The following is a 24237-nucleotide window of genomic DNA, read 5'->3' as shown; positions in this document are numbered from 1 at the left end:
GCTCAATCCCAGGACCCTGAGATCATGACCTGAGCCGAAGGCAGCGGCTTAACCCACTGAGCCACCCAGGCGCCCCGTAAGATCTGTGTCTTGAGTCATTTTCTGCATGTGAGGACCCAGTTGTTCCAGTACCATTTCTTGAGAAGATTATCCTTTCTCCATTCAATTGCCTTTGCTCATTTATCAAAAACCAGTTGACTATATTTGTGTGGGTCTATTTCTGGCTTCTGCTCTGTTCTACTGAATTCCCTCTTTTTTTCTTTCACCAATACCACACTGTCTGGATCACTGTAATTTTATACTAAGTCTTGAAGTTGGGTAGTGTCAGTCCTCCAACTTTGTTTTTCTCCTTCAATACTGTGTTGGCCATCCTGGGCTTTTTGCCTGTCCATACAAACTCTAGAATGTTTATCCACAAAATAACCTGCTGATTGTGAGTAGGGTTGCTTTGAATCTATAGATCAAGTTGGAAAGACTGACAGTCTTGACAGTATTCAGTTTTCCTATCTATGAACAGCTCTCCATTTATTTATATATTCTCTGATTTCTCTCATTAGAGTTTTGTACTTTTTCCTCATACAGATTTTTTAAAAAATATTTTTATTTACTTATTCAACAAACAGAGATCACAAGTAGGCAGAGAGGCAGGCAGAGAGAGAGGAAGGGAAGCAGGCTTCCTGCTGAGCAGAGAGCCTGATGCAGGGCTCGATCCCAGGACCCTGGGATCACGACCTGGGCAGAAGGCAGAGGCTTTAACCCACTGAGCCATCCAGGCACCCCATTTTTCTTTTTTTAAAGATTTTTATTTATTTATTTGACAGCTAGAGATCACAAGTAGGCAGAGAGGCAGGCAGAGAGAGAGGAAGGGAAGCAGGCTCCCTGCTTCGCAGAGAGCCTGAAGATTTTTTTTAAGATTTTATTTATTTATTTGGCAGAGAGAGAGAGACCATGAGAGCAGGAACACAAGTGGGGGAGTGGGAGAGGGAAAAGCAGGCCTCCTGCCGAGCTGGGAGTCTGAGGCTGGGCTCGATCTCAGGACCCTGGGATCATGACCTTAGACGAAACCAAGAGTCAGAGGCTTAGCCAACTGGGCCACCCAGAAGCCCCTCCTCAAATAGATTTTGTACATTTTTTGTACGATTTACACCTAGACCTACTTACCTTCCTTCCTTCCAGCGGTAATGTAAATGGTATTGTGTGTCATTTTAAGAAAAGATTTATTCATTTTTATTTGAGAGGGAGAGAGAGAGAACATAAGCAGGGGGAGGAGCAGAGGAAAAGAGAAGCAGACTCCCCACTGAGCATGGAGCCCCATGTGGGGCTCAATCTCAGGAACCTGAGAATCCTGACCTGAGCCGAAACCAAGAGTCAGATGCTTACCTGCCTGAGACACCCAAGCACCCCAATGGTATTGTGTTTTTAACTTCAAATTCCAATTGTCCATTGCTGTTTTGCACAAAGGTGCAAAACTGATTCAATGCAGGAACAACAGTCTTCAAAAACGATGGAGGAACTGGATATTCATAGGGGAAAAAATACACCTAGACTTAAGTTTCCTTCCTCAAATAAAAGTTAACTAAAAATAGATTACAGATTTTAAGTTGTAAAAACATAAGACTACAAAACTTTTAGAAGAAAACACTGAAGAAAATTTTGGGGACATAAGACTAAAAAAGGTTCTTAAAAATGCTTCCCAAATCAGAATATATAAAGGTAAATATTAATATACTGAAGGGGTGCCTGACTGGCTCAGTCTTCTGAACATGCAACTCTTGATCTTGGGGTCATAGTTCAAGCATCACCTGGGGTGTAGAGATTAGGAAATAAATAAAAACTTAAAAAAATACAAGGAGTCTCTTCAATTAAGAGGATGAAAGGATAAGCTGCAGAATGAGAAAAAATACTGCAAATCACGTATCTGACAAAGACTCATATCTACAATATATAAAGAACTCTCAAAACTCAAAAGTTTAAAAAAGAAAAAAAGTGTAGTCTAGGGGCACCTGGCTAGCTCAGTCAGTGGAGTAGGACTCCTGGTCTCAGGGTTCTAAGTTTGAGACCCACACTGGCTGTAGAGATTACTTTATTTTAAAAATAAAATCCTGAAAAAAATACAATCCAATTTTAGAAAATTGGGCGTAAGATACAAGAGATACTTCAATGAACAATATACAGGATGGTAAGTAAACACACAAAAAGATGTTCTAATGGCTGATGAGCCATTAGAGAAATACAAATTACAAACTACAACCATGATGAGATACCACTATACATCCCTTAGGATAAAATATAGTGACAACACAAAATACTGGAAGGAAGCAAACCAACTGGATTTCTCATGCCATTACAGAGATGTCACATGGTACAGTCACTCTGGAAGAAGGTTCGACAAGCCCTTTAAAAAAGTGAACATTGGGGCACCTGGGTGGTTCAGTCCTTAAGCGTCTGCCTTTAGCTCAGGTCATGATCCTGGGATCATGGGATCGAGCGCCACACCTGATACTCCGCTTGGCGGGGAGCCTGCTTCTCCCTCTCCCTCTGCCTGCTGCTCCTCCTGCTTGTTCTCACTATCAGATAAATAAATAAATAAATAAATAAATAAAAATCTTTAAAAAAATAAATAAATAACTGAACAAATACTTCCCATATGATCCAGCCACTGTGCTCCTAAACATTTATTCCTGAGAAATCAAACCTTAGGTCCACGCAAGAACCTATTCACACAGAGGTTCATGGTATGTGTAACAGAGTGGAAAAAACCACAATGTTGCCCTGGAAGAGAAAGGTCAAACCAACTGTGCCCTCCCCGACTCAGCACTAAAAAGGAGCAAACTGCGGAGCCATACTTGCATCTGAACCCACCTCAAAGGCATTATGCAAGGTGCACACAGCCAACCTAAAAAGCCACATTTCTATGATCCCTTTTATAGTAAACTCTTGACGTGACACATGTAGGTAAGAGAGCAGGTTGGCAGTGGTGTGGAGTTATGGGAAGACACAGAGGCGGGTGTTACCATTTAGGGCAGCGCAAGGGGGATCTCGGAGCTGATGGCATAGTTCCCATGTTGACCGCTGTGGTCACTACAGGAATCTACTGCACAGAAACACATAGACATTATACAAATGTCTGTTATTATACAAACATCTGTTTCCTGGTTTTGACCTGGCACATGCTGCTAGTTACATAAAATGTAACAATTAAGATAAACTGGGTACATGGAACCCCTGTGCACTCTTTTTATAATTTCCTGTGAACTTATAAATGCTTCCAAATACAAAATAAAAAAACCAAGAGTAGTACCATAGTTTATAAAAACAGAACTAGGAAAGAAAATGAGATGGTACCACTTCCTCACTCAAAACCCCCCAAGGCCCCCCATCTCAGCAAAGCACACGAGCCCCTTCCACGGCCTCCAAGGCCCTGCACTCTCCTCCAGGCCCATTCGTCTCACTGCAGGTACCCCGCCTTCCAGCACGTTCTGCAACATGGCACGCATGCCGACCTGGGCCTTCACACTGACTGCCCGCCCTCTACCTGGAGCGCTCTGCGCAGACTCTGCGTGTCTCATCCCTCATGTCCTCTGGGTCACTGTGAAAGAGGATGTCAGCCGCCCCCATCTGGACCGCAGTCTGTACTTTCTAACCGATTAGCTCTTCTTTCCAGCTTGTCTCTCTTTTTTAATTTTTTTCCAGCTTATCTCTTAACTCAGGCAAAAAACCCAGCAGGCAGAGCATCTCCTGGCGGGATCTGACACTCCCCCCTCAAGCAATAAGGACTGCCCTGCTCCCAGGGAGACCCCACCCAGGACTGACCCCAAGACAAGCCTGACCTCCACTGCCCACCAGCACCCACCCACCAACCTTTGCCCCACACCTATCATCTGCAAACCTGGAGGTATTTGCAGCACTTTGGAGACCGTCTTAGATGCTAGTCCACTGTCTTCCCGGTGTTGGCATCACTGAAATGAGCTCCCTTCCTGTTTTACCACCATCTGTGCCTCTGCCTTTGGTCATGTGACTGGTGAGCTGCTGAACGTGGTCTGTCTGTGATCCCCGGAACCAGGTGCTCTCGCTCCCCTGCGCCCCAGCTACACGTGTTCACAGACCACTTTGGAAGAAGCCTTCCCGGTCCACGGTATCTAAATTAGTATTCTCCCTCCAACTGCCCGTCATCCTCTACCCTCCCATCCTGGTTGTCTATCATTTACTCCAGGTGCCCCAGCTTCAGATCAGGATAGATACAACTTTTCTGAATTGCTAGTCTTTACACAGTAAAAACCCAAGAAATACTTTATGAATGAAACAGTGAATCTGCTGAGAAATTAAATGCAGGACACTGATTGATGGATCTTCAGCACTAGATGGAAAGAGGGAGCTACAATGTGCTCGATGAAAAATAACGGGACAGAAATGTATGTCTGTAGAGTTCAAGTGACCCCGGTTGTTCACATTCTCCCTCTGCTGCTCTTGTATCTGAGTCTCCCTGTCACCCTCCCCACTTGTGCCTTCAGGATCTATGGCGGCTTCCACCCTCCTCTCTTGGGACCCAGTGGTCACTCGGGAATGAGGACCCCAGGGGAAGCCACATGGAGGCCCAGAAAAAGGACAATGAGTGGAGGAGTGGAGACAGAGATGCAAGAGTACGGCCAGGGAAGGGGATCCTCTGGCCCAGCCACGCCAGCTGATGGTGTGTGGATCACAGAGGAACCTCCCAGACAAGCTCTTCCTGAATCCCTGACCCACAAAATTGTGGACAAAGCAAGAACGGCAATTTTCAGCCACTAAGTATTGTCATCAGGCAAGAAGAGATTTCTGAAAGCTGGGGAGAAAGCAAGTCATAAACAATCAAACATTGTCACAGGACAGCACACAAGGGAACAGAACTGCCACAGGCAGGCAAACAGGTGAAAGATCTAGAACAACTATTGGATTTCTGTAGGCACCAAGGCAGTGGGATCTACTCTGGGGATAGAAGTACAGAGGAGGGCAGAGTGAGGAAAACAATGTCAGGGATGCTGGAGGGGACAAAATGCAGGCACCGCCTTCCTGTCATTCTTACCGTAACTGGCTAAACTCAGCACAGACAGCTCTACTCAGTCCTGGGTTTTACAACTAAGAATTTGGAGAATTGTCAAGAATTCAGAGGTACTACAGATCAAGAAACACGACCCAGAGAAAAGGAAATGCTCCTGCACCATTTGGAAGGAGAGGATTCGAGTAAAACCCAAGGACACTGAGGACCTGCTATTCCCTAGGCTACAGATTACGCTAAAGTGTTTACAGTAACCAAACATGAAAACAGCGAGGGCCGCTGAAGACAGAGTGGGTTATCACAGACCAGAGTGTCTTCTGGAAATCTGTATCTACTTAGAAAGGGTAGGTTGTGATTCTGTGCAAATCTGAGAGAGTTTCCAGGTTTCTTCCAGGACTGCTGGGAGTGTGTGACCTCATGACCACTCCACGCAGTCACCCAAAGTGCTCTTGGCAATGATGAAAGTCACCAAGCAGCTACTTGCCACACCCGCTGGGAGACAGGCTGGTGGCATCATATAACATGTGCGACAGTCCTGCCAAGTAGGTATTGCTCTCCTCATCTCCCAGACGAAGGATGAAGGATGAAGGAAGGTGTGCCAAGGCTGATGTATGATGAATACGTGTGCTCTTCCTTCCTGTCAGAAAACTTCAACTCCCCAGAATCTCCTGAGGGATGGGAGTCTTCGTTATACTAATGAGAGGACCCAAGGTTGGCCCCAAGTTAATGCCAGGATGGGCCAGGTAGCAAAAAGCCCAGCCCTGCGATTAGAGTGGTGGGATCTGCAGCCAGACCTCTGCAGAGAAGGGGCGGCATGACTATGTAATAAAACCCCCCAGGGGCACCCGAGCCTTTGGCTCGGGTCATGATCCCAGGGTCCTGGGATCGAGCCTCGCATCAGGCTCTCTGCTCAGCTGGGAGCCTGCTTCCCCCCTCTCTCTGCCTGCCTCTCTGCCTACTATGTGATCTTTGTCTGTCAATTAAATAAAATCTTAAAAAAAAAAAAAAAACAACTTATAAAAAACAAACAAAAATAAATAAATAAATAAATACCCCCCCGCCCCGCAGAAACTATCTCTGGAAGCAAAGCTCAGGACAGCTTCCCAGCTGATGAGCACACTGGGGCCAGGAGGGGGCCGTGAGGTAGGTGATCCTCTAACCCAGCTCCACGGGAAGAGGGCACCAAGGGTCTGCACTGCCTCTGGACCTGGCCCACTGTTTTCCTTTACAGCAACCTGCAACTTCTGACCCTTGAACAACGCAGGGTTAGGGGTGCTGACTACCTACCTCGCCCCTGCCTCTAAAGTCTGAGTGTAACCTTCGATTCCCCCAAAACCTACTAGTAGTTACTGCTGACTAGAGGCTGTGCCAATAACATCAAGTCAATCAGCACACATCTTGAATGCTCTCTGTATGATGTCCCAAATTCTTTTAATAAAGTAGAGAAAATACTGAGCAAATCATTAGGAAGAGAAAATGTGGGGACACCTGGGTGGCTCAGTTGTTAAGCATCTGCCTTTGGCTCAGGTCATGATCCCAGGGTTCTGGGATCAAGCCCCACATTGGGCTCCCTGCTCAGGGGGAAGCCGCTTCTCCCTCTTCCACTCCCCCTGCTTACATTCCCTCTCTCGCTGTATCTCTGTCAAATAAAAAAATGAAATCTTTAAAAAAAATTTTTTTTAAAGGAAGAGAAAATGCGTTTACAGGAGTGCACTGTGTTCATTGAGAAAAACCTGTGTACAAGGAGACCCACATCATTCAAACCCACGCTGTTTAAGGGTCAAGTGTATGGTGCTTTCCTGCATTCCATCTGTTGTTCAACTGCAGCTGGTCAGAAGTGTGGGTGTCCCAGAGACACCACTTGAGCAGACGTGGGGAGCAGGGGACCTGGGGACTCACAGGATCTGCCAGCTCTGTGTGTGGTCGGTGACAGAGCTGAACCAGTCACCCCACGGCAATCAGATTGCCTGGGGCTGGAACAGAACAGCAAGAGACGAAGCCATAGCCAGGACTCAAACCCCGTACAATCAGACTCCAAAGACAGCACTGGACTCTCATCAAAGTATAAACCTTAAATTAACATCTGTCAATTTTCCATCTGAAAATGGAGTGGTATATAATTCAGGAAGGTTTCACCTTCCAAAGGAACTTACAAGACCTGAAAGAACAATTTCATCAGCTAGACTGTGGGCCAACACGGTTACGCCCGGATGGATGCCGGGGCCACTATGACAGCCAGAAGCTCACATGACAGCAGAGGACTGAATGACAGGAAGAGAATTCAGGACCCACAGTGAGCACCTGAAGCACATCTGAAACGTGGAGCCTTTTCTAGACCCATCGTGGCTCTGAAGCTTACAAACAACTTTAAGTACGAGTTAAATGCAGGTACAGGGACATGAAGCTGATATAAACCTTTGAAAACCCATCCTCCATCTTCAGATACAGTGAAAGGACTCTGGTTCTTTTTCCTGCAAGCTTGACAGAAACTACAGGACATCAATGCTGATACTTGTATGATCACGAGCGTACATTCTGAGTTTTCTGCCAACCAGACTACCTTCTGAGTATCAACACAGAGAAAAACCTCATTAAATCTAGCCAGTAATGCTATGTTTTTTTACTCCAGCTAGGAAGCTTCCTAAGGTTTTATTTTAACTGATGAGCCAAAAAGCGATTTCCTAAACTTAATCTTCCATTACTAGGCTGTATGTAAATCCCATGGTTTTCCAATGCTGAGAGTTCTGAGAGCGTCTCCTCACCTGGCCGGTTGGTGGCCGCCAGAATGAAAACCTGCTGCCGAGCTTCCAGACCGTCCATCTCGGTAAGTAGCTGATTCACCACCCGGACACTTGCTCCCGTCTAAAAATAAATAAATACAGCTCCGTCAGTTCCTGATAAAAAGAAAAACAACATCACCATGTTTTTGCACATGAAATGGGGTATTTGCAAACTTGAATGAAAGCTTTGGTCAAGAGGTAACAGTAATCACTTTCTGAGAGGTGCTGTGCAAAACACATTCCCATCAGGAACTCCCCCAAGTCCTGTCATCCCCTGTTCCAGAAGGAGGAAGCTGAGGCTCAGAGAGGCCACCTGTCCAGGCCTCTCAGCTAAACACGGCAAGCCTGGCCGACCCGAGTCTCCTGCCTCCGAGTTATTCAAAGACCTGCTGGCTGCAATGGATTTCCTGTGGGTCATGTATACACTCAGCGCAAAGGGATCCCCTAGGATGTGAGATGCTCCAGATCCTTGGGCTGGGGCATGGAGGCTTTTCCTCTTTTCCTGAAAGCCAACAGTACAAAGCAGATCTACTCCGGGGCAACATCCAAGAGAAAGATCTGGGGAGGTGGTGGACAGAAGGTTAACTCACTTGGACACAGAAATGTACTAAATGCACAATGGAGATGAGAAAAGTGGGGTGTCTGTTCACGCATCTGTGTGTGTGTCTCTGTGTGCATCTGTGCATGTCTGTGTCTCTGTGTCTGTATGTCTGTGTGTCTGCGTATCTATGCATGTATTTGTGTCTGTGTCTGTGTCTCTGTGTGTCTGTGCGTCTGTCATGACTGCCCTTCTTCAACACAAAGTCCACGGGCAGAGGTGGTCATGAGTTTACAGGCAGATTTCTCCAGAAAGTAGCTGGTGCACATTACCACCCCTGGGAGACACAACACCAACATCTCAGAGGATGAAGATAATGATAATCCAGATGCAAAACAGTCCAGCTGCACGGATTAACAATAAACCCTGTCCCACCTCAAGACGAAACTCTCAGAATCTGCAGGAATAGGATGACAGGTTTTACTATATTAAAATTATAACCTTGTACATAATAAGCAAATTAAAGGTAAGTAAAAAGACTGGGGAGAAAAGCACCAACACACATAACTGGACAATGGACTCATTTCTGGAGCACACAAAAACTCCTATAAATCAGAACAAAATTTTAAGAGCAAAAAGGTCAACATATCTGATCAGGCAAATTATAGAAGATGAAATACACATTCACTGAAGACAATCAATCTTACTGACAAGCGTGGACATGACTACTAAGATTTAATATCATGTTTTGCCAAAAAAAATTGACAAAAATTGTTTAGATGGGTGTTACCCATTGCTGACAAAGGCACAGAAGATGGTTATTTTCACAAAGTGTTGGCGGGTACGCGTAACTGGCAGTTTTTGTGAAGGATAATTCAGTGTTAGCTTTCAGAACATAATACACACACATCTACGCTGAGATCCCACTTCTGAAACTCCCCCACGTGCACAGAAATATGTGATGATAATGTTACTTCAGTTCTGTTTATAAGAGAAACAACTGGAAACAGTGTGATTTAAGAAATACTTGTTTCCAGACTGTGGAATATTTATGCAATCGTTAAAAAATTAAGTTATTAAGTACATGGGAAAATTGTCAAGATGAATGGCCATGTTTGTGTAAAAAAACAAGTCTAGGGGCGCCTGGGTGGCTCAGTGGGTTAAAGCCTCTGCCTTCAGCTCAGGTCATGATCTCAGGGTCCTGGGATCGAGCCCCCCATCAGGCTCTCTGCTCAGCAGGGAACCTGCCTCCCCTTCTCTCTGCCTGCCTCTCTGCCTACTTGTGATCTCTCTCTATTTCTGTCAAATAAGTAAATAAAATCTTAAAAAAAAAAAGTCTAAGTCATACATGTTTTTAAGTTTACAGAGAAAGTTTTAGAATGACAAATACCACACATGAAAGGGTTGGTAGCAGTAACCTCCAAGGAGAGTAACAGGGAGAAAAATGAGAAGACTCTCTATCTCTTAGCACTTGTATTTATTTGAATTTTCTCACAAGTACATGTTCATGTATAACCTGTATAGTAACAGAATACATTCAAATTTAACATATTTTCAGAATCCCCCTCATTTGAAGATGTCAAAAAAGCAGAACACGTGTACTAGAACATGGAAACGTGTGTTCATACACACCCAAGAGAGCAAGAAAGCCAGATGTCAGGAGCGAGGTTCCCGGGCTGCAGACCTCTCCGAGGCAGGCGGCAGAGTGGATGCATCTCGGTGAACCCCCACAGATAGATTCCCAGCCAATGACAGACAGCTGCAACCCATGAAAGGGGCTCCTGACAAATGAAGGGCGTATGTGGAGCCACAGAAGAATTGAAAAGGAGTCAGACCCAGAGTGTACCATGCCCCAACCAGCAGGACAGAAAGGGCAGTGCTTTGCTCCGGATCCCACATGGGATTTAGAATGTCACAGCAGGCAGGGCGACCCCTGGCCACCCACGTCGCCACCAGAGACAAGACTGTGGAAGGATTTTCTGGGACTCTTGGATGAGGAAACAATCTCCCTATGACATGAATCACTCGGACATTAGTCAAGTTTTGTTCTTGGGCCTCTGGAAGGTTTCTGGAGTTTGTGAGCAAAGTGAGGTATTTAGTAACTGTTTTTACAACCTTAGGGGCATGCACAGAACAACTATCTGAAGATAACTGAACAACTATCTAAAGATAAATCACAAAGGAAATAAAATCACCTGCTTAGTCATCGTGCCAGGAATGTCCTTATCAGATAGTCTCCACTACCTGTTTCAGGCTGTCTGTTGCTTACAAGAGGCTTCGCTCTGCTGGGGACTTTAAGACAAGCATCCCTATGACAAGAGCACTTCCAGGCACTCACTGTACTGAAATTCCTACCAACCGTGAATCAGCCCGGGGATGCAGGGGGAGTCTGAGGTAGACAAGGAGCAGGGCTGAGTCAAAGCTCAGCCCTATTTCAAGGGAATCTTAAATTACACTTTCTCCTGTCTCCAGAACCCATTTGCCTGAAGAGAGTCACCATCATGAGGCGGGCTCTTGGAAGCCAGGTCATTCCCGTTCCCAACCACTTGCCTGCCTGAACTAGACCAGTTTAAGCAAAATCATGTAGAGACAAAAATGGACACAGACGCCAAGAAAAACCAACTGTCACCCCGGGGGCCTTCACTTTGAATTACTAGGTTTCTTCACTGGAAGAATCTTAGTGTTCTTAGGGAGTGACTTTGTCAGAACTCACAAAAGGTTTAGGGCTTTACACCTACCTCCCGGTCTGACCTCCGAGGGCACAAGGCATCTACTTCATCAAAGAAGATGACGCAGGGAGCGGAGCTCCTGGCTCGCTGGAACACCTGGCGGACGGCACGCTCGCTCTCACCGACGTACTGACACAGCAGAAACAACACAGAGACCAGTCAACTTTGGGATTGAGGCCAAATCATGGTAAAACTAGTTCTAAATGGCGGTTAGATATCAGAGTCCAAAAAGCATGAGGTGGGAATCACATGCAACTGTGGATAGGTACCCATTTCTGATGCATAAAAATAGCCAACATGTGGGTCAACTTAAAAAAACTAGCTTTTGTCCACGTTTACAAATTTCCTCATTTGCAAAACAAAGGCAAAGTGAGTGTAAGGTCTCCAGGTCACAATTAATCCCGTAATTCTGTTGTATTTTAGAACGGATCTTCTAAACTTCATTGCGTAGGATACCCAGCCGTAACTCTCCCAAATTCAGCAGGATTCTAACTGCCATCTGCTGCTCTGCCGTGTTTCCCATACGGTCATGTTGCTGATGGGAGAGCTATATCGTCACATGGCTTCAGAGATGGCTAGGTGAGCCAGCGAGGCCTCCAACGGCTTTGTGGGACATACAGTATGTTAAAGTCTAAATCAGGGGTGCCTGACTGGCTCCTTCGGAGAAGTGTGCGACTCTCAATTTTGGAGCCATGAGTTCAAGCCCCACATTGGGTGTAGAGATGACTTAAATAAAAACTTAAAAAAGAAATCTAAATCAAGGGGTGCCTGGGTGGCTTAGTCGTTGAGCATCTGCCTTCAGCTCGGGTCATGATCCCAGGGTCCTAGGATTGAGCCCCACATCAGGCTCCCTGCTTGGCAAGCCCTCTCCTACCCCCCTGCTTGTGTTCCCTCTCTCTGTCAAATAAGTAAATAAAATCTTAAAAAAAAAATCTAAATCAAAATAAAAAATAATAAGATCAGTCAAGAAATACAGGCTTCTCCCTCTCCTACTCCCCCTGCTTGTGTTGCCTCTCTGTCAAATAAGTAAATAAAATATTAAAAAAAAAAATCTAGGGGTGCCTGGCTGGCTCAGTGGGTTAAGCCTCACCTTCAGCTCAGGTCATGATCCAGAGTCCTGGGATCAAGCCCCACTTTGGGCTCTCTGCTCAGCAGGGAGCCTGCTTCCCTCTCTCTCTCTGCCTGCCTCTCTGCCTACTTGTGATCTCTGTCAAATAAATAAATAAAATCTTTAAAAAAATTCTTTAAAAAAACTAAATCAAAATAAAAAAGATCAGTCAAGGAATACAGCAATTCACAAGCAGCTATTACATTAGGACTAATCCATACAGAAAGTCACATGTGAGAATACAATGTCACTGCTGGTGAAGCATTAGAAATTCTTCTTGTAAAATTTCGAACTGATTGACTAAGAAGAACAGGTTTTGGGGCACCTGGGTGGCTTAGTCGTTAGGCATCTGCCTTCAGCTCGAGTCATGATCCCAGGGTCCTGAGATGGAGCCCTACATCGGGCTCTCTGCTCAGTGAGAAGCCTGCTTCCCACTCTCTCTCTGCCTGCCTCTCTGCTATTTGTGATCTCTCTCTGTCAGATAAATAAATAAATAAATAAATAAATAAATTTTTTTTTTTTAAAGAATAAATAAATAAAATTAAATAAAAGGAAAGAAAAGTAGGTTTTTCATAATACAATGCCTAAAACAATCTGAAAACCGTATCATTCAGGCACACGGTACATCACAACCGTGATGAAGGTGTAAGGCTCCTGTGAGCAGAAGTGTCCTTCCCTCACGGCTGCCCTGTCCTTTCTTGGTACTTCTGCTCATTGTGCTCCTCCCGCCTGCACTGTCTCACAGCCTGCCACCAGTTCTCCCAACTGTCTGCCGATTCCTCTAACTCATAGTGTCTCTACTACTGTGACCTGCAGCTTGTCCACCTTCACCGCGTCACGGTGGATGTCCTCAGAAAGCCTGCGTCACTTTCACATTCGCCTCGATCATCACACCCTGAGCCCTGTACAAATACAGTGGACTGGTTTGGGGGCCTAAAGAATCTAAATTTTTCAACCTTGAAAATCTGGCTTTTGCAAACACAATTACTGAAAATATTTGCCCTAAAGTCACTAATGATCTTCTAGTTGCCCAACCCAAGGTCCTACCTACTTCCAGTTCCTGGTACTCGGTCTGGTTATACCAACGATGTTAAAGTTAGCCTCCCCCGGGATTTTAGGCTTAAAAAGTCCTGGGCATCCTCCCCTTCGAGAGACCAGCCTGCTTTGCCAGTTTTTCCTTCCTTGCCCCAGTGCCACCAGGGGCCCCGGTGAATGCACCCCCTCCGCCAGCAGACCTGGCCCATTCCCAGGGTTTCAGGGGCCACCCCAAATCTCAGAGCTCCAGACTCATATCTGCATATCTGCTGGATGTCTCCAGACCCCTTGTTCCTGAAATTCCCCAGAACAAATGCGTTTTCCAACCCCGAAAAGTCGATCTTCAACAGACCACCTCATCTCTGCCCATCACTCCCTACTCTGCCACAGACCTCTTCCTACACCTCTCCCTAGAGAACAAGTCAGATCACACTGAGATGACCTTTCGCACTCCTCAGAACTGACCCGGCCGGCACTGCTGAGGACGTGGGGACCCCCTTCACAGCCAGGGGAGGTGTAACTCAGCAACAACCACCTTGGGAAAAAAGCAGGCAAAACTTTCTATTTTTGAAAGTGCAGGGGCGCCTGGGTGGCTCAGTGGTTTAAGCCTCTGCCTTCAGCTCGGGTCATGGTCTCAGGGTCCTGGGATCTAGCCCCACGTCTGGCTCTCTGCTCAGAAGGGAGCCTGCTTCCCCTTCTCTCTGCCTGCTTCCTCCTCTCTCTGCCTGCTTCTCTGCCTGCTTGTGATCTCTCTCTCTGTGAAGTGAATAAATAAAATCTTTAAAAAAAAAAAAAAGAAAGTGCACACACTCTAGAAGAGACAGCAATTCTCCTCTGAGTACATACCCTTGGGACAAACAGCTCCCAAATGTATGAAAGGATATGTGTATATAATGTTCAATCTAAACATCCATCACTGATTTTTTAAAAGTGTGGTTATATTCAATCAGTGGAATACCACACATAAGACTAATGAACTCGAAGTAAACATATCAACAAAAATAATATCTGTGATAGAATGATTTAGATGATATATGTATTTGGTCACTAAGATGTATCTAATCTTCACCCATAGTTTCTGAGAAACGTCTGAACTACAAAAGTGAAAGGACGTCTTGCTAATCAAGGTGAATTTGGACCCCACCTGAGGGCAAGGCTGGCTGCCAGGAGGGCAGGGTGGTCAGAGGAATGGAATTTTCAGTCCTCCTCACCCCCACATCCCCATACAGGACAGGGCTGGAGAATGAATCAGCCAATGGTCAGTGACTCAGCCAATTATGGCTATGTAATCATACCTCCATAAAAACCCAAGAGGACAGTTTTTCCATCCTTCTATGCCAGGGAACCAGGTTGCTACCACGTGGCCCGCAGCCAGCATCAAGCCCCGCAAGACTCCTGTTTGGGACTTTGCCCCATATATCTCTTCTTATCCTTTATCAACTCCTTCAGTAAACACAAGTGTTTTTCTGAGTTCTATGAGCTCGTCTAGCAAATCAACAGCAACTAAGGAGGAGGCTGTGTGCAGTGGAGAGTGGGGGACCCTCCTGTAGGACTGAGCTCTAGCCTCTGGAGTCCAAAGCTGTGTCCCAGCAGACTGTGCCAGAACTGAGCTGAACTGAGTCATGCGTGTTCTTAGATACCCTGCTGGTGTCTGAAATTGCTCGATGTTTTTGAGGGGGAATCCCCTCCTCACCGGAATTGAGACCAGAAACGCTAAAAGAATGATAAAAATGTTCAACAAAAATAACAATAAAATCAAGTTATAGGGGTGCCTAGGTGGCTCAGTCATTAAGCGTCTGACTTAGGCTCAGGTCATGATCCCAGGGTTCTGGTATCGAGCCCCGATTCAGGCTCCCTGTTCGGCAGGAAACCTGCTTCTCCCTCTCCCAAATCCCCCTGCTTGGGTTCCCTCTCTAGCTGTGTCTCTCTCTGTCAAATAAATTTTAAAAATCTTAAAAAAAAAAAGTTACAAAAAACCCACGTACCACTTATGTAAAGTGGGTTTTCTTTTGTTTTTCCTTTATTGTTTATAAAAGCATTCCACACATGTAACAAAGTGGGCATTATAGTATATGGAACCCCAAATATGCCCATCACCCCGCTTCACTCATCATCTGCTCCTCCCGTCTTACTCAGCACTGGTCAGGACAAGCATACTCTGCACTCTGTCACCGAATCCACCCCTTCCTTCCAAGTTATTCTCTAAACATCATCTATCTGGCAAGTGTTCACATTTCTAATTATCCCCTAAACGTTCCTGAAACATTTACAATAATACTGAGTATTGCTGAGGGCTAAGTACATATAGAATAAATGTAGAAATTACACAGGATAAATGAACACCAAATTTAAGATTATGGCAAATTCTATGGGAGAGAAAACAGGGTCATGGTTAGGGAAGGTCTGGAGGGGGCTTCAAGCACTGTGGTTTTGTGTGTTTTTTTAAAGTTGGGTGACAAAGGGGCACCTGGGTGGCTCAGTGGGTTAAGCCTCTGCCTTCGGCTCAGGTCATGATCTCAGGATCCTGGGATCGAGCCCCACATCGGGCTCTCTGCTCAGCGGGGAGCCTGCTTCCCCCCGCCCCCGCCTGCCTCTCTGCCCACTTTGTGATCTCTCCCTCTCTGTCAAATAAATAAATAAAATCTTAAAAAAAAAAAAAAAAGTTGGGTGACAAATACAAGAAGGATTCATTCCATTACTCTCCATAACTTCTTCTGTGCTTGGGATGCTTTCTAATAAAGTTAACACAACAACACACACTGAATTTATAGCCTCTGTTGGGTCTCTGCGATTCTGGAGAGGAAATCCCAGCTCTAGCAAGGTAGGACAGCCCTTCACTGTCCTTTCTTTTCCAGTCTCATCCCTGATCAATCCTCTCCCTCCAAGGTTCATTTCTAATACCTCTGCCAGAACGCCAAACTGAAGCATAAGGGAAGTAAAGACGTATATAGAAAGCCCACAGGGAACACTTAAATATGAATCCTTACTTTAGGAGCAAGGTATCACATACAATAGGAAACACATAAAAATCAGTAGGGGAATAAATGTAAAAAGCCTTTTATTTAATTTTTTTTAAAGATTTTAAATCATCTCTACACCCAATGTGGGGCTCAAACTCATAAGCCCAAGATCAAGAGTCACATGCTCCACCGACTGAGCCGGCAGGCACCCCAAAAGGCCTTTTAAAATAAACACTACTACTTTCACTTCTTCGTCTGAATACATGAGAGAATAGCATTTTTACTTCTCACGGGGATAAAGAAATAATAAGGTATTCAAACTCTCTTAAATTTGAGACACTATATAAACTGCTAAATATGGAAAGAAGTTACTATATACTATGGTAATATTTTTCTCCTTAGTACTTTTATTTATTAAAACTTAAGTCATTTGGGGGTGCTGGGGTGGCTCAGTCGGTTGAGCATCTAACTCTTGATCTTGGCTCAGGTCATGATCTTATGGTCATGAGTTCAAGCCTTGTGTTGGGCTCCATGCTGGGTGTGGAGCCTACTTTAAAGAAAAAAACCACCTCAGTCATTTGAGCCACAGGACACTAGAGCAAGGCAAGCAGACCAGGAGTCACGTAACCAAGACTCAAATCTCAGCTCTCCTCCCTCAGCCCTCGGACTTTAGCCAAGGTGCACGCTGCCTGAAGACTTCAGTTTCCTTGTTTGGACATCAGGAATCAGAGGAAACAGTAAGTCATCACTCACAGGGTTGCTGAAGAAGAATACAGCTGACCCTTGAACAATGCACAGGCTTAGGGGCACCGACCCCCCCCCACTGCTGTCAAAAATCCATGTGTAACTTTTGACTCCCCCAAAACTTAACCACCAATAGCCTGCTGACTTTCAGAAGCCTACCAGTCAACAACATAAACAGTCGACTGACACCTACTTTGTATGTTCTGTGTATCACAAGCTGACTTCTTACAATACAGTTACTAACATCAGAGAAGAAAATATGATGAGGAAAATACATGGCGAGGACCGTATTTGCTGAGAAGTCTCTGCATGTTTACGTGGGCCTGCGCAGCTCACACCCAGGCTCCTTGAGGGACGACTGTGTGTGTACAGTGTGTGATGAACACTTGGCAAGGAGCACACCCTTTGAATGTTATTTCCATTTTGCAGGTGGGAACATGGAGGCTCCGAGCTGATGAGACTTAACTGGGAGAGCAGCTACACATATTCGGTACCGTAGAGCAAAGCTAACATCACGCCCGCAGCGGAGATTTTACCCAAATGCCACGTCCATCCCCAGGACTGAGGACACGCCAGCCCGTGACTGGAGGGGCCCCGAGTCTCCCAACCTATACTCACGGCTAACGCCACACGACTTACCATGTTGAGCAATTCAGGTCCCTTGACCGATATAAAGTTCAGTCCGGACTCATTTGCAACAGCCTAGGGAGAGGAAACCAAAGGACACAAGTCAGACAAGTACAGCAGAAAGTGACAGCAATTCGTGACAGAGCAGGGGCTTTTGCAGCTTATGCTATTTCCCTTCTCTCACAGCCATTTTTTCCTTAATAGATGCAGCTCACATATGGGAAAAGGAGAAATGGGTTAAAAAAAAAAAATCAAGGAATGTTCACCTAAAACTTTCTAAGAATCACTTAGACTGCAAGTTAGATGGAGACGACAGGAACATCTATGTCAGTGTTCTGTTTCTGTAAACTTGCTCACACACGTACATCTGCACACTCGTAGCCCCAGCCTGGAATCCCGGTAAGACCGTAACCTCCGCATCCAAGCACGTTGTTGCCCAGTGAAAGCAATCATTAGCTCATGACCCCAAATTCAAAAACATCAGTATCAGCCCTGGCCAAAGGCCAATGTTTCCTGGTTATTTTTAATAATGATTAAACCGCATGGCTCAAAGCCAAAGAGAAGCACGAAGGAGACACATGTGGTTATATGTGTGGCAGAATCCAACAGCCTTCACCTGAAGGTCACCTGAATGCAGAGGTTACCTGAACCCTGAGCTTAACGAGGACCAGGGAAGGGAACTCCCTCCTCTCCTCTCCTCAGAGCCTGACCTTGGAGCTCCAGATCTAGACCCAACAGACTGCTCGGCATCTCCCTCCTGATTGGACACACATCTCAAATCCATCATTGACAGAGCAAGAACGTGTGGCTCTGTCCAACTCCCTCCACACCCCACACTTCCAACTCCAAAAGTTTTTAGCCCCAAACCCTGGGGCCCCCCCTTGACCCTCTGTCTTGTGACATCATCCAATCTGCCTGCAAGTCCTGTCAGCTCTGATGCCAAAATGCAGGAGTCCACCGCTCTCTGCTTCTCCACCACATACCCCCTCACGCAGACCACTGTATCTCCTGTCTGGATATCCAAACAGAAACCAAACCCAAAAGACTGACCAGTTTCATCTCCCTCTTGCTTTCCTCCCACCCATTCTCACAGCGCCCCCAGCACATCAGTTGTATCATTTCCCTAGGATTCGCATTCATCTTTGAGTAGTGTGAAACATTAACCACAGCTCACAAGCCTGTAGTTTGGCACAGGACAGCTTCTCCACAGTCCAGACACTGGCTTTCTCTGGATCTCGAACTCACCAAGCCCTTCCCCACGTCGGGGATTCTGCCACTGCTGTTCCCTCTGCCTGGAGGAGCCTTCCCCTTCTGTCCCTGCTGCCTCACATGGCCAGCTGGTCCCTCAGAACACTGCCAACTGAAAGCATCCCCAAACATCACTACCTCAAACAGCCACCTTCTAGCCAATGTATTAGCACATCTGCTGATTTCCAGCCTAACCTTGCTGCATCTCCAGTGTTACTGTATTACCGTTTCCTGCCTGTCTCCCCAGACAGTAAATGCCACCACAGGAAGTGCCTGGTTCGCCTCCAACAGGGGCCGGCACAGAGTAAGGAAGGGGCCAAGTAGGTGCCCAAAACACGAACGCACGCGTGCTCTGCCTCAGAGGGAGCACTTGGTCTCTGTCCCAGCTTTCATTCAACATGACACAAACAGGAGAGCCAGGGAGCACATATAACGAGGGCTGATGCCCCTGTATCAGCTTTTCAGCTTCCACCTGCCAGACTACCAAAATTTAACCACAAACACCCCAAGAGTTCCTGAAGTTGTTGGCAATCTTGTCTCCTAGGGGAAGCACAGTGAGCACAGTTTACTTTTTCTTCACAGCCTGAGCCTCCTGCACATGGTCAGGAGCTGTCTGCTTCAGGCCAGAGCTCCAGGCGCTCGTTAATCTCACTCCTCTCTCTGCAGTTTCCTCATCAGCCATCAATGTGCAAGGAGTTGGCTCTGGCAATCCTATGCCTTGACCTTATGCTACTCACATACTTTCTATGCGTCAGTGTTCAGAAAAATGGTATTATCTTATTGTGACTGTGAGTAAACAAAACAACCAAGATTAGCCCAAATCTTCATTTATGGTCCAGACTAAGGTGCCAGGTTCTGACTTATAAGTAGTTCCACAACTTTCCTACAGTAACATTTCCTTCTGCCATTCAAGGACATTTTCTACCATTTCAAGATTTTCGGGCATGTACCTCCCAGAGCATCTAAAGAAAGTGGTGAACACTCTCCCAGGAAAAAGTACACAGCTGCACAAATACCATCTGGGCTCACGGACCCAGTGAGCCCGAAGGCCACCCACGGCGTCCTTGGTCAGATTCCCCCTCACCAGGGGCTGGTGCCAGAATGTGGGTGCACAGACATGTACCAAGTTGTTGGCAGTCGGGGGAGGCAGGAATACGGAGAAGAGGAAAATCCAGTCTATGGATTTCAAACAACCCACACTGTCTCCTTTCTGCCAAGGAAGGGCTACTCAAAGGCAAATGTAAGTAAGTAAACAAACACGGTAAGGCATCCAGGCCCAGGACCTGCATCTGCCTGACGCATTTACATATTCACAGGCAGGCCCTTCTTTCCTGCTCTGTCCTTTTAGAACCGATGCCTCAGGAAACTGCTGCTCACCCCCCCGCGGTGCCCTCTGTCCCGGTGCCCTCTGTCCCTGCCCGGGCTCCCACGCCCCTGCACAGCCAGGGCCTGGAAGAGTGCAGGAAGCACGGAGCAAGGAAATGTAGTCGTATCACAACAGTAAGTTTGGAAAACTTCACGTGTGCTATCTGATATACGGATATTTGGTATTTACTGTTGCTAGTGGATATTTACGGAGCAGTCACAAATTGGCTGCTGTGGCACCTACTAAAAGTGCTATTAGTTTTAATTTCCTGTTTATAAGTAATTTGAATAATTTAAAAAGCTGATGAGGACTAAGTAAAAGATGAAACATTATACAGACATTAAAAATGACAGCCCACATAACTTACAGATAAGGAAGAGGGGTCTAATATGCATGACTCCAAAGGAAAAAAAAAGACACAGACTGAGAAATTTGCCCACATAAATATGAAAAAAAAAAAAACATAAAAAACCATTTTAATATATGAAGAATGATTATAGAACCACACACATGTCAATGGAAAAACAGGCAAAGGATATGAACAGTTTCATTAAGAAAAATAGCCAATAAATACATAGTTTGATAAGCCCACTGGTAATTTTTAAAATGTGAATTAGAAAGTGTATGATACCATTTTTGCCTCCCCGACCATCAGACATTGAAAGCCTCATTGGTTCTTGCTAACTTGGGGTGTGCGGGACAATACCCACACTGGCAGGGTTGAATCTGCACAAAGCATCTTGAAGGCACTTTGGTGATGGAGCAGATGTAATCTGGTAATGGTTCACTCTGATCAAGTGGTAATGGGTCAAAAGTTTTAGAAACATGCATTCCTTTTATTGAAAAATTATTTAGGAATGCATTCTAATAAAACGATCCGTTAAGATACAAAAAATCTAAGTACAGGACTATTAGACATAGTGTTGTTTCAATGGGACATCATTTCTGTAAGTTACAGAGTATCTTCATGACAGGATATTAGACAGATGTTAAAATACTGAGGTGTATATATGTTGACATGTTCAAGACATACTGCTATGCTGGGAAAGCATCATTAAAAACCTTATACTTGTCAAAACACGTGCAAAGTTATGCACACATATCATTGGGACGTGCATGTATGGAGAATGTCTGGAAGGACTGAACACAGAATGAACCAGTTAGCTGCCGTGAGAGGATTCTAAGTAGTGTGACCCCTTTGGCTTCTGTGTATTTTCTATTGCAAGGAAAGGGTTTTTTTAAAATAACAATTATAAGAAAAACAGAAGAAAATACTTGTAAAGAACTACATGAAAGCAGGAAACAAGGTCAGCTACAAACCACAGCTATGTGACAGTGCTCACTAAAAAGCCAGAATAACAGAAAATATAGTAAATTGCTGTTAAAATTGACAGGGTGATGGCTGATGTAAAAATCTTTCTCTTGTGCCAATTCCCAATGATGTATTTTTTGGTAATTAAAATAAAAGTGGGAAACCTTCCCGAAGAAACGGCCAGTCTTGCTAGAAAGAGTCTGTAATAGAGACTATGTAAAACCCACTTGCTGTAAGACAGAGGTTAAATTCCTACTCTCCTCCCCATTGTAAGAAGGAAAACACGGGCAGCTACGCTCACCCCTGCGCTCACCCCGTACCTTTGCCAGCAGCGTTTTCCCACAGCCGGGGGGGCCGGCCAGGAGGACCCCAGCGGGAGTCACCAATCCAAGAGCTCGGAACTGATCAGGGTTGCGCACCGGTGCCTGTGAAGACAATAGGCACGTGTGTTGTTACAAATGTCCGTTCTCTATTGTGTGCCCGAATGATCTCGATGCGTGCTGCCAAAAGGAGTGTGGGGCACATGTGATAAATACGGGAATCCCTGCTCTCGGGGAATTCAAATGTTTTAAGCATAAGGATACAATACTTCAGCATCTTAAAATCAAGAGTTTTTTTATGCTACCTAAATTCCCAGGTTATAAAGCATCAAGGTGGAGCCATCCCATGAGGCTCAGAAGCAGGAGTGCCCTGCGTGGTCAGGAGCCAGAGACACATGCTGTACCCTGCCCTTTGCTTTCAGAAGCTCCACACCTCGAATTGGATCATCCTTCATTAGTGAACCACAGAATGCTCAGGAAAGTGGAAAAGTAAGCGTGAAGAAAATTAATCCAAGGGGCGCCTACATGGCTCAGTTGTTAAGTATCTGCCTTCAGCTCAGGTCATGATCCCAGGGTCCTGAGATTGAGCCCCACATCGGGCTCCCTGCTCAGTGGGAAGCCTGCTTCTCCCTCTCCCACTCCCCCTGCTTGGGTTCCCTCTTTCTCTTTCTCTCTCTGTCAAATAAATAAATAAAATTTTAAAAAATATTAATTTAAAGTTTCACAGGCACTAAACTGCTTTGACCCATAGGAGTGTGAGCGAGTTGAGAAAATATTTCTCAAATAGTCGGCTCTTGGTTGAAACCTGGTTTTTTTTTTTAACGTTCACTGCCAAGAATTCAAGCATAACCATGAGCATGGGTCTAAAACAGATCTCAGAAGAATGAGAAACAGCTGTTGGAGGCTTAATTAGAATCCAACAGGACCCACAGAAGAAAGCTACAGCCGAGCCTGTTTCGGCACACAGCCTCGTGCACATGCTGGGCGCTCAGCCGCAGACACACCTACCAGTATTGCCATGGTGAGCTCCTCCTGGATATCTTCCAGGGCACCAATATCTGCCCAAGTCACATTGGGGACGGTGACAAAGCCTTCCCTTTTGGCAGAGGGCTGGACTGAGGAGAGGGCAGCAGTGAAATCATCCCACTCGATGCACAGTCCCTGCAGCTGCTCCTCGGACAGGGGGTCTTGGCTTCTTAGCAGCTCCAGCAGCCACTTCAACTCATCCTGACAGGGAGAGATTGAGGGGGAAGATGAACAAACATGAAGTCTGTTGAAAAAGTTATTTTGTACTTTTAAAAATTGTTACTGCAGTATTTCTTAAGCTGTAAGAGCTTTCCTGTTTTTAAACAATTTTCCCCATTGACACAGTGGTTTATTTTGGTCTGCAGGGCTCATGCGACTTGGCCAGGGGCAGGTCCACTGACTGGAATGGAACACAGGAGGATGGTGTCTGTAGGCGATGCCAGGCCTGGCCGGGGCCCAAACTAGCAGCTGACCATGTTCATTTCTACAACCACCAATTCCCATGTTTCATTTATAAAGAATTGAACAGCAGGTGGATTTTGATGAAATTAAACCAAAATTACACCAGTAAGAGTGTCATTCACAGCATGGCTCCCCAGAGGCTTGCCCCTACACAGCCAGCCAGCATCCTAGCACGACACCGAGCCTTGAGCTTCAAAGGCAGATTTCTTGCTTTGTAAAGAAATGAAAGGATGGGTGAAGAGTAACTGAGTAATTCAATTCATAAAATTCTAACTTATGTGCAGCATGATATAAGGACGATGCTTGCTGTGAATTTTAACAGATATAGCTGTGGTTCCAAATGAGTAAGGAGGGAAAAGACATCTGCAACCACACACCAGGATGTCTGCTCTAGAGAGCAGAGGCTGCATGGCCGGGGCAGGCCACGGTCTCTCATGCTCAGCTCCTCTGATCACGAAGCCATGATGCCTTTGTGCAAACCATCAAGTGCTACATAAATGTTGTGCTGAGTCTTCACGACTCATAGAGCTCCCAGCTAGAGCAGGACCGTCCTCCAGAGCCACGTGCAGCAAGCTCACCGTAGACTATGCCAGTCCACGTGAGCAGACGGTAACCAGGAAACAGAACCAAGTGTCTGGTGCTCTTACAACAGCTGGAGAACTTTCTCTAGATAGACTTGCAGGGTCAACACTATAGGCTTTGGGGGCCTCCTGTGTGAACTGTGCTGTGAAGTGGGACAGCAGGGAGGTGATGTGGGAAACATGGGAACATGGCTATGTCCCAAGAAGAGGCAGCAGGTGGGCAGCCCATGGTTTGCCAATCCCTGCTCCACAATTTTATAATCCATGTTGTAAAAGGATCTTCCTCAGGATCAGCTAAAAACGTAAAATAGCTTGTACTTTGGAAACCAGAGGCATTCTGGGTGTCACTGATCATCATGCAGTGGATAA

General features: G+C 45.7%; 1 protein-coding gene across 4 annotated transcripts in view; it reads right to left on the bottom strand.

Annotated features, from left to right (window-relative positions):
• The window catches only part of LOC111150811 (nuclear VCP-like), a 99251-nt gene that overhangs the window by 42646 nt on the left and 32368 nt on the right, over window positions 1-24237 (bottom strand). For all 4 annotated transcript variants that reach the window (XM_022508422.1, XM_022508423.1, XM_022508425.1 and 1 more), the window contains 5 exons: window positions 22808-23026; window positions 21800-21904; window positions 17566-17628; window positions 11089-11208; window positions 7795-7894 (listed from right to left, as the gene is read on the bottom strand). In XM_022508422.1, the coding sequence (XP_022364130.1) occupies window positions 7795-7894; window positions 11089-11208; window positions 17566-17628; window positions 21800-21904; window positions 22808-23026 (607 nt within the window). The remainder of the gene's footprint in view (window positions 1-7794; window positions 7895-11088; window positions 11209-17565; window positions 17629-21799; window positions 21905-22807; window positions 23027-24237) is intronic.

Source organism: Enhydra lutris, unplaced genomic scaffold (assembly GCF_002288905.1).
Source record: "Enhydra lutris kenyoni isolate GAN:26980312 unplaced genomic scaffold, ASM228890v2 scaffoldscaffold24, whole genome shotgun sequence".
NCBI lineage: Eukaryota > Metazoa > Chordata > Mammalia > Carnivora > Mustelidae > Enhydra > Enhydra lutris.
Note: the sequence above shows the minus strand (reverse complement) of the source record. Positions and strands in the feature narration are given on the sequence as shown.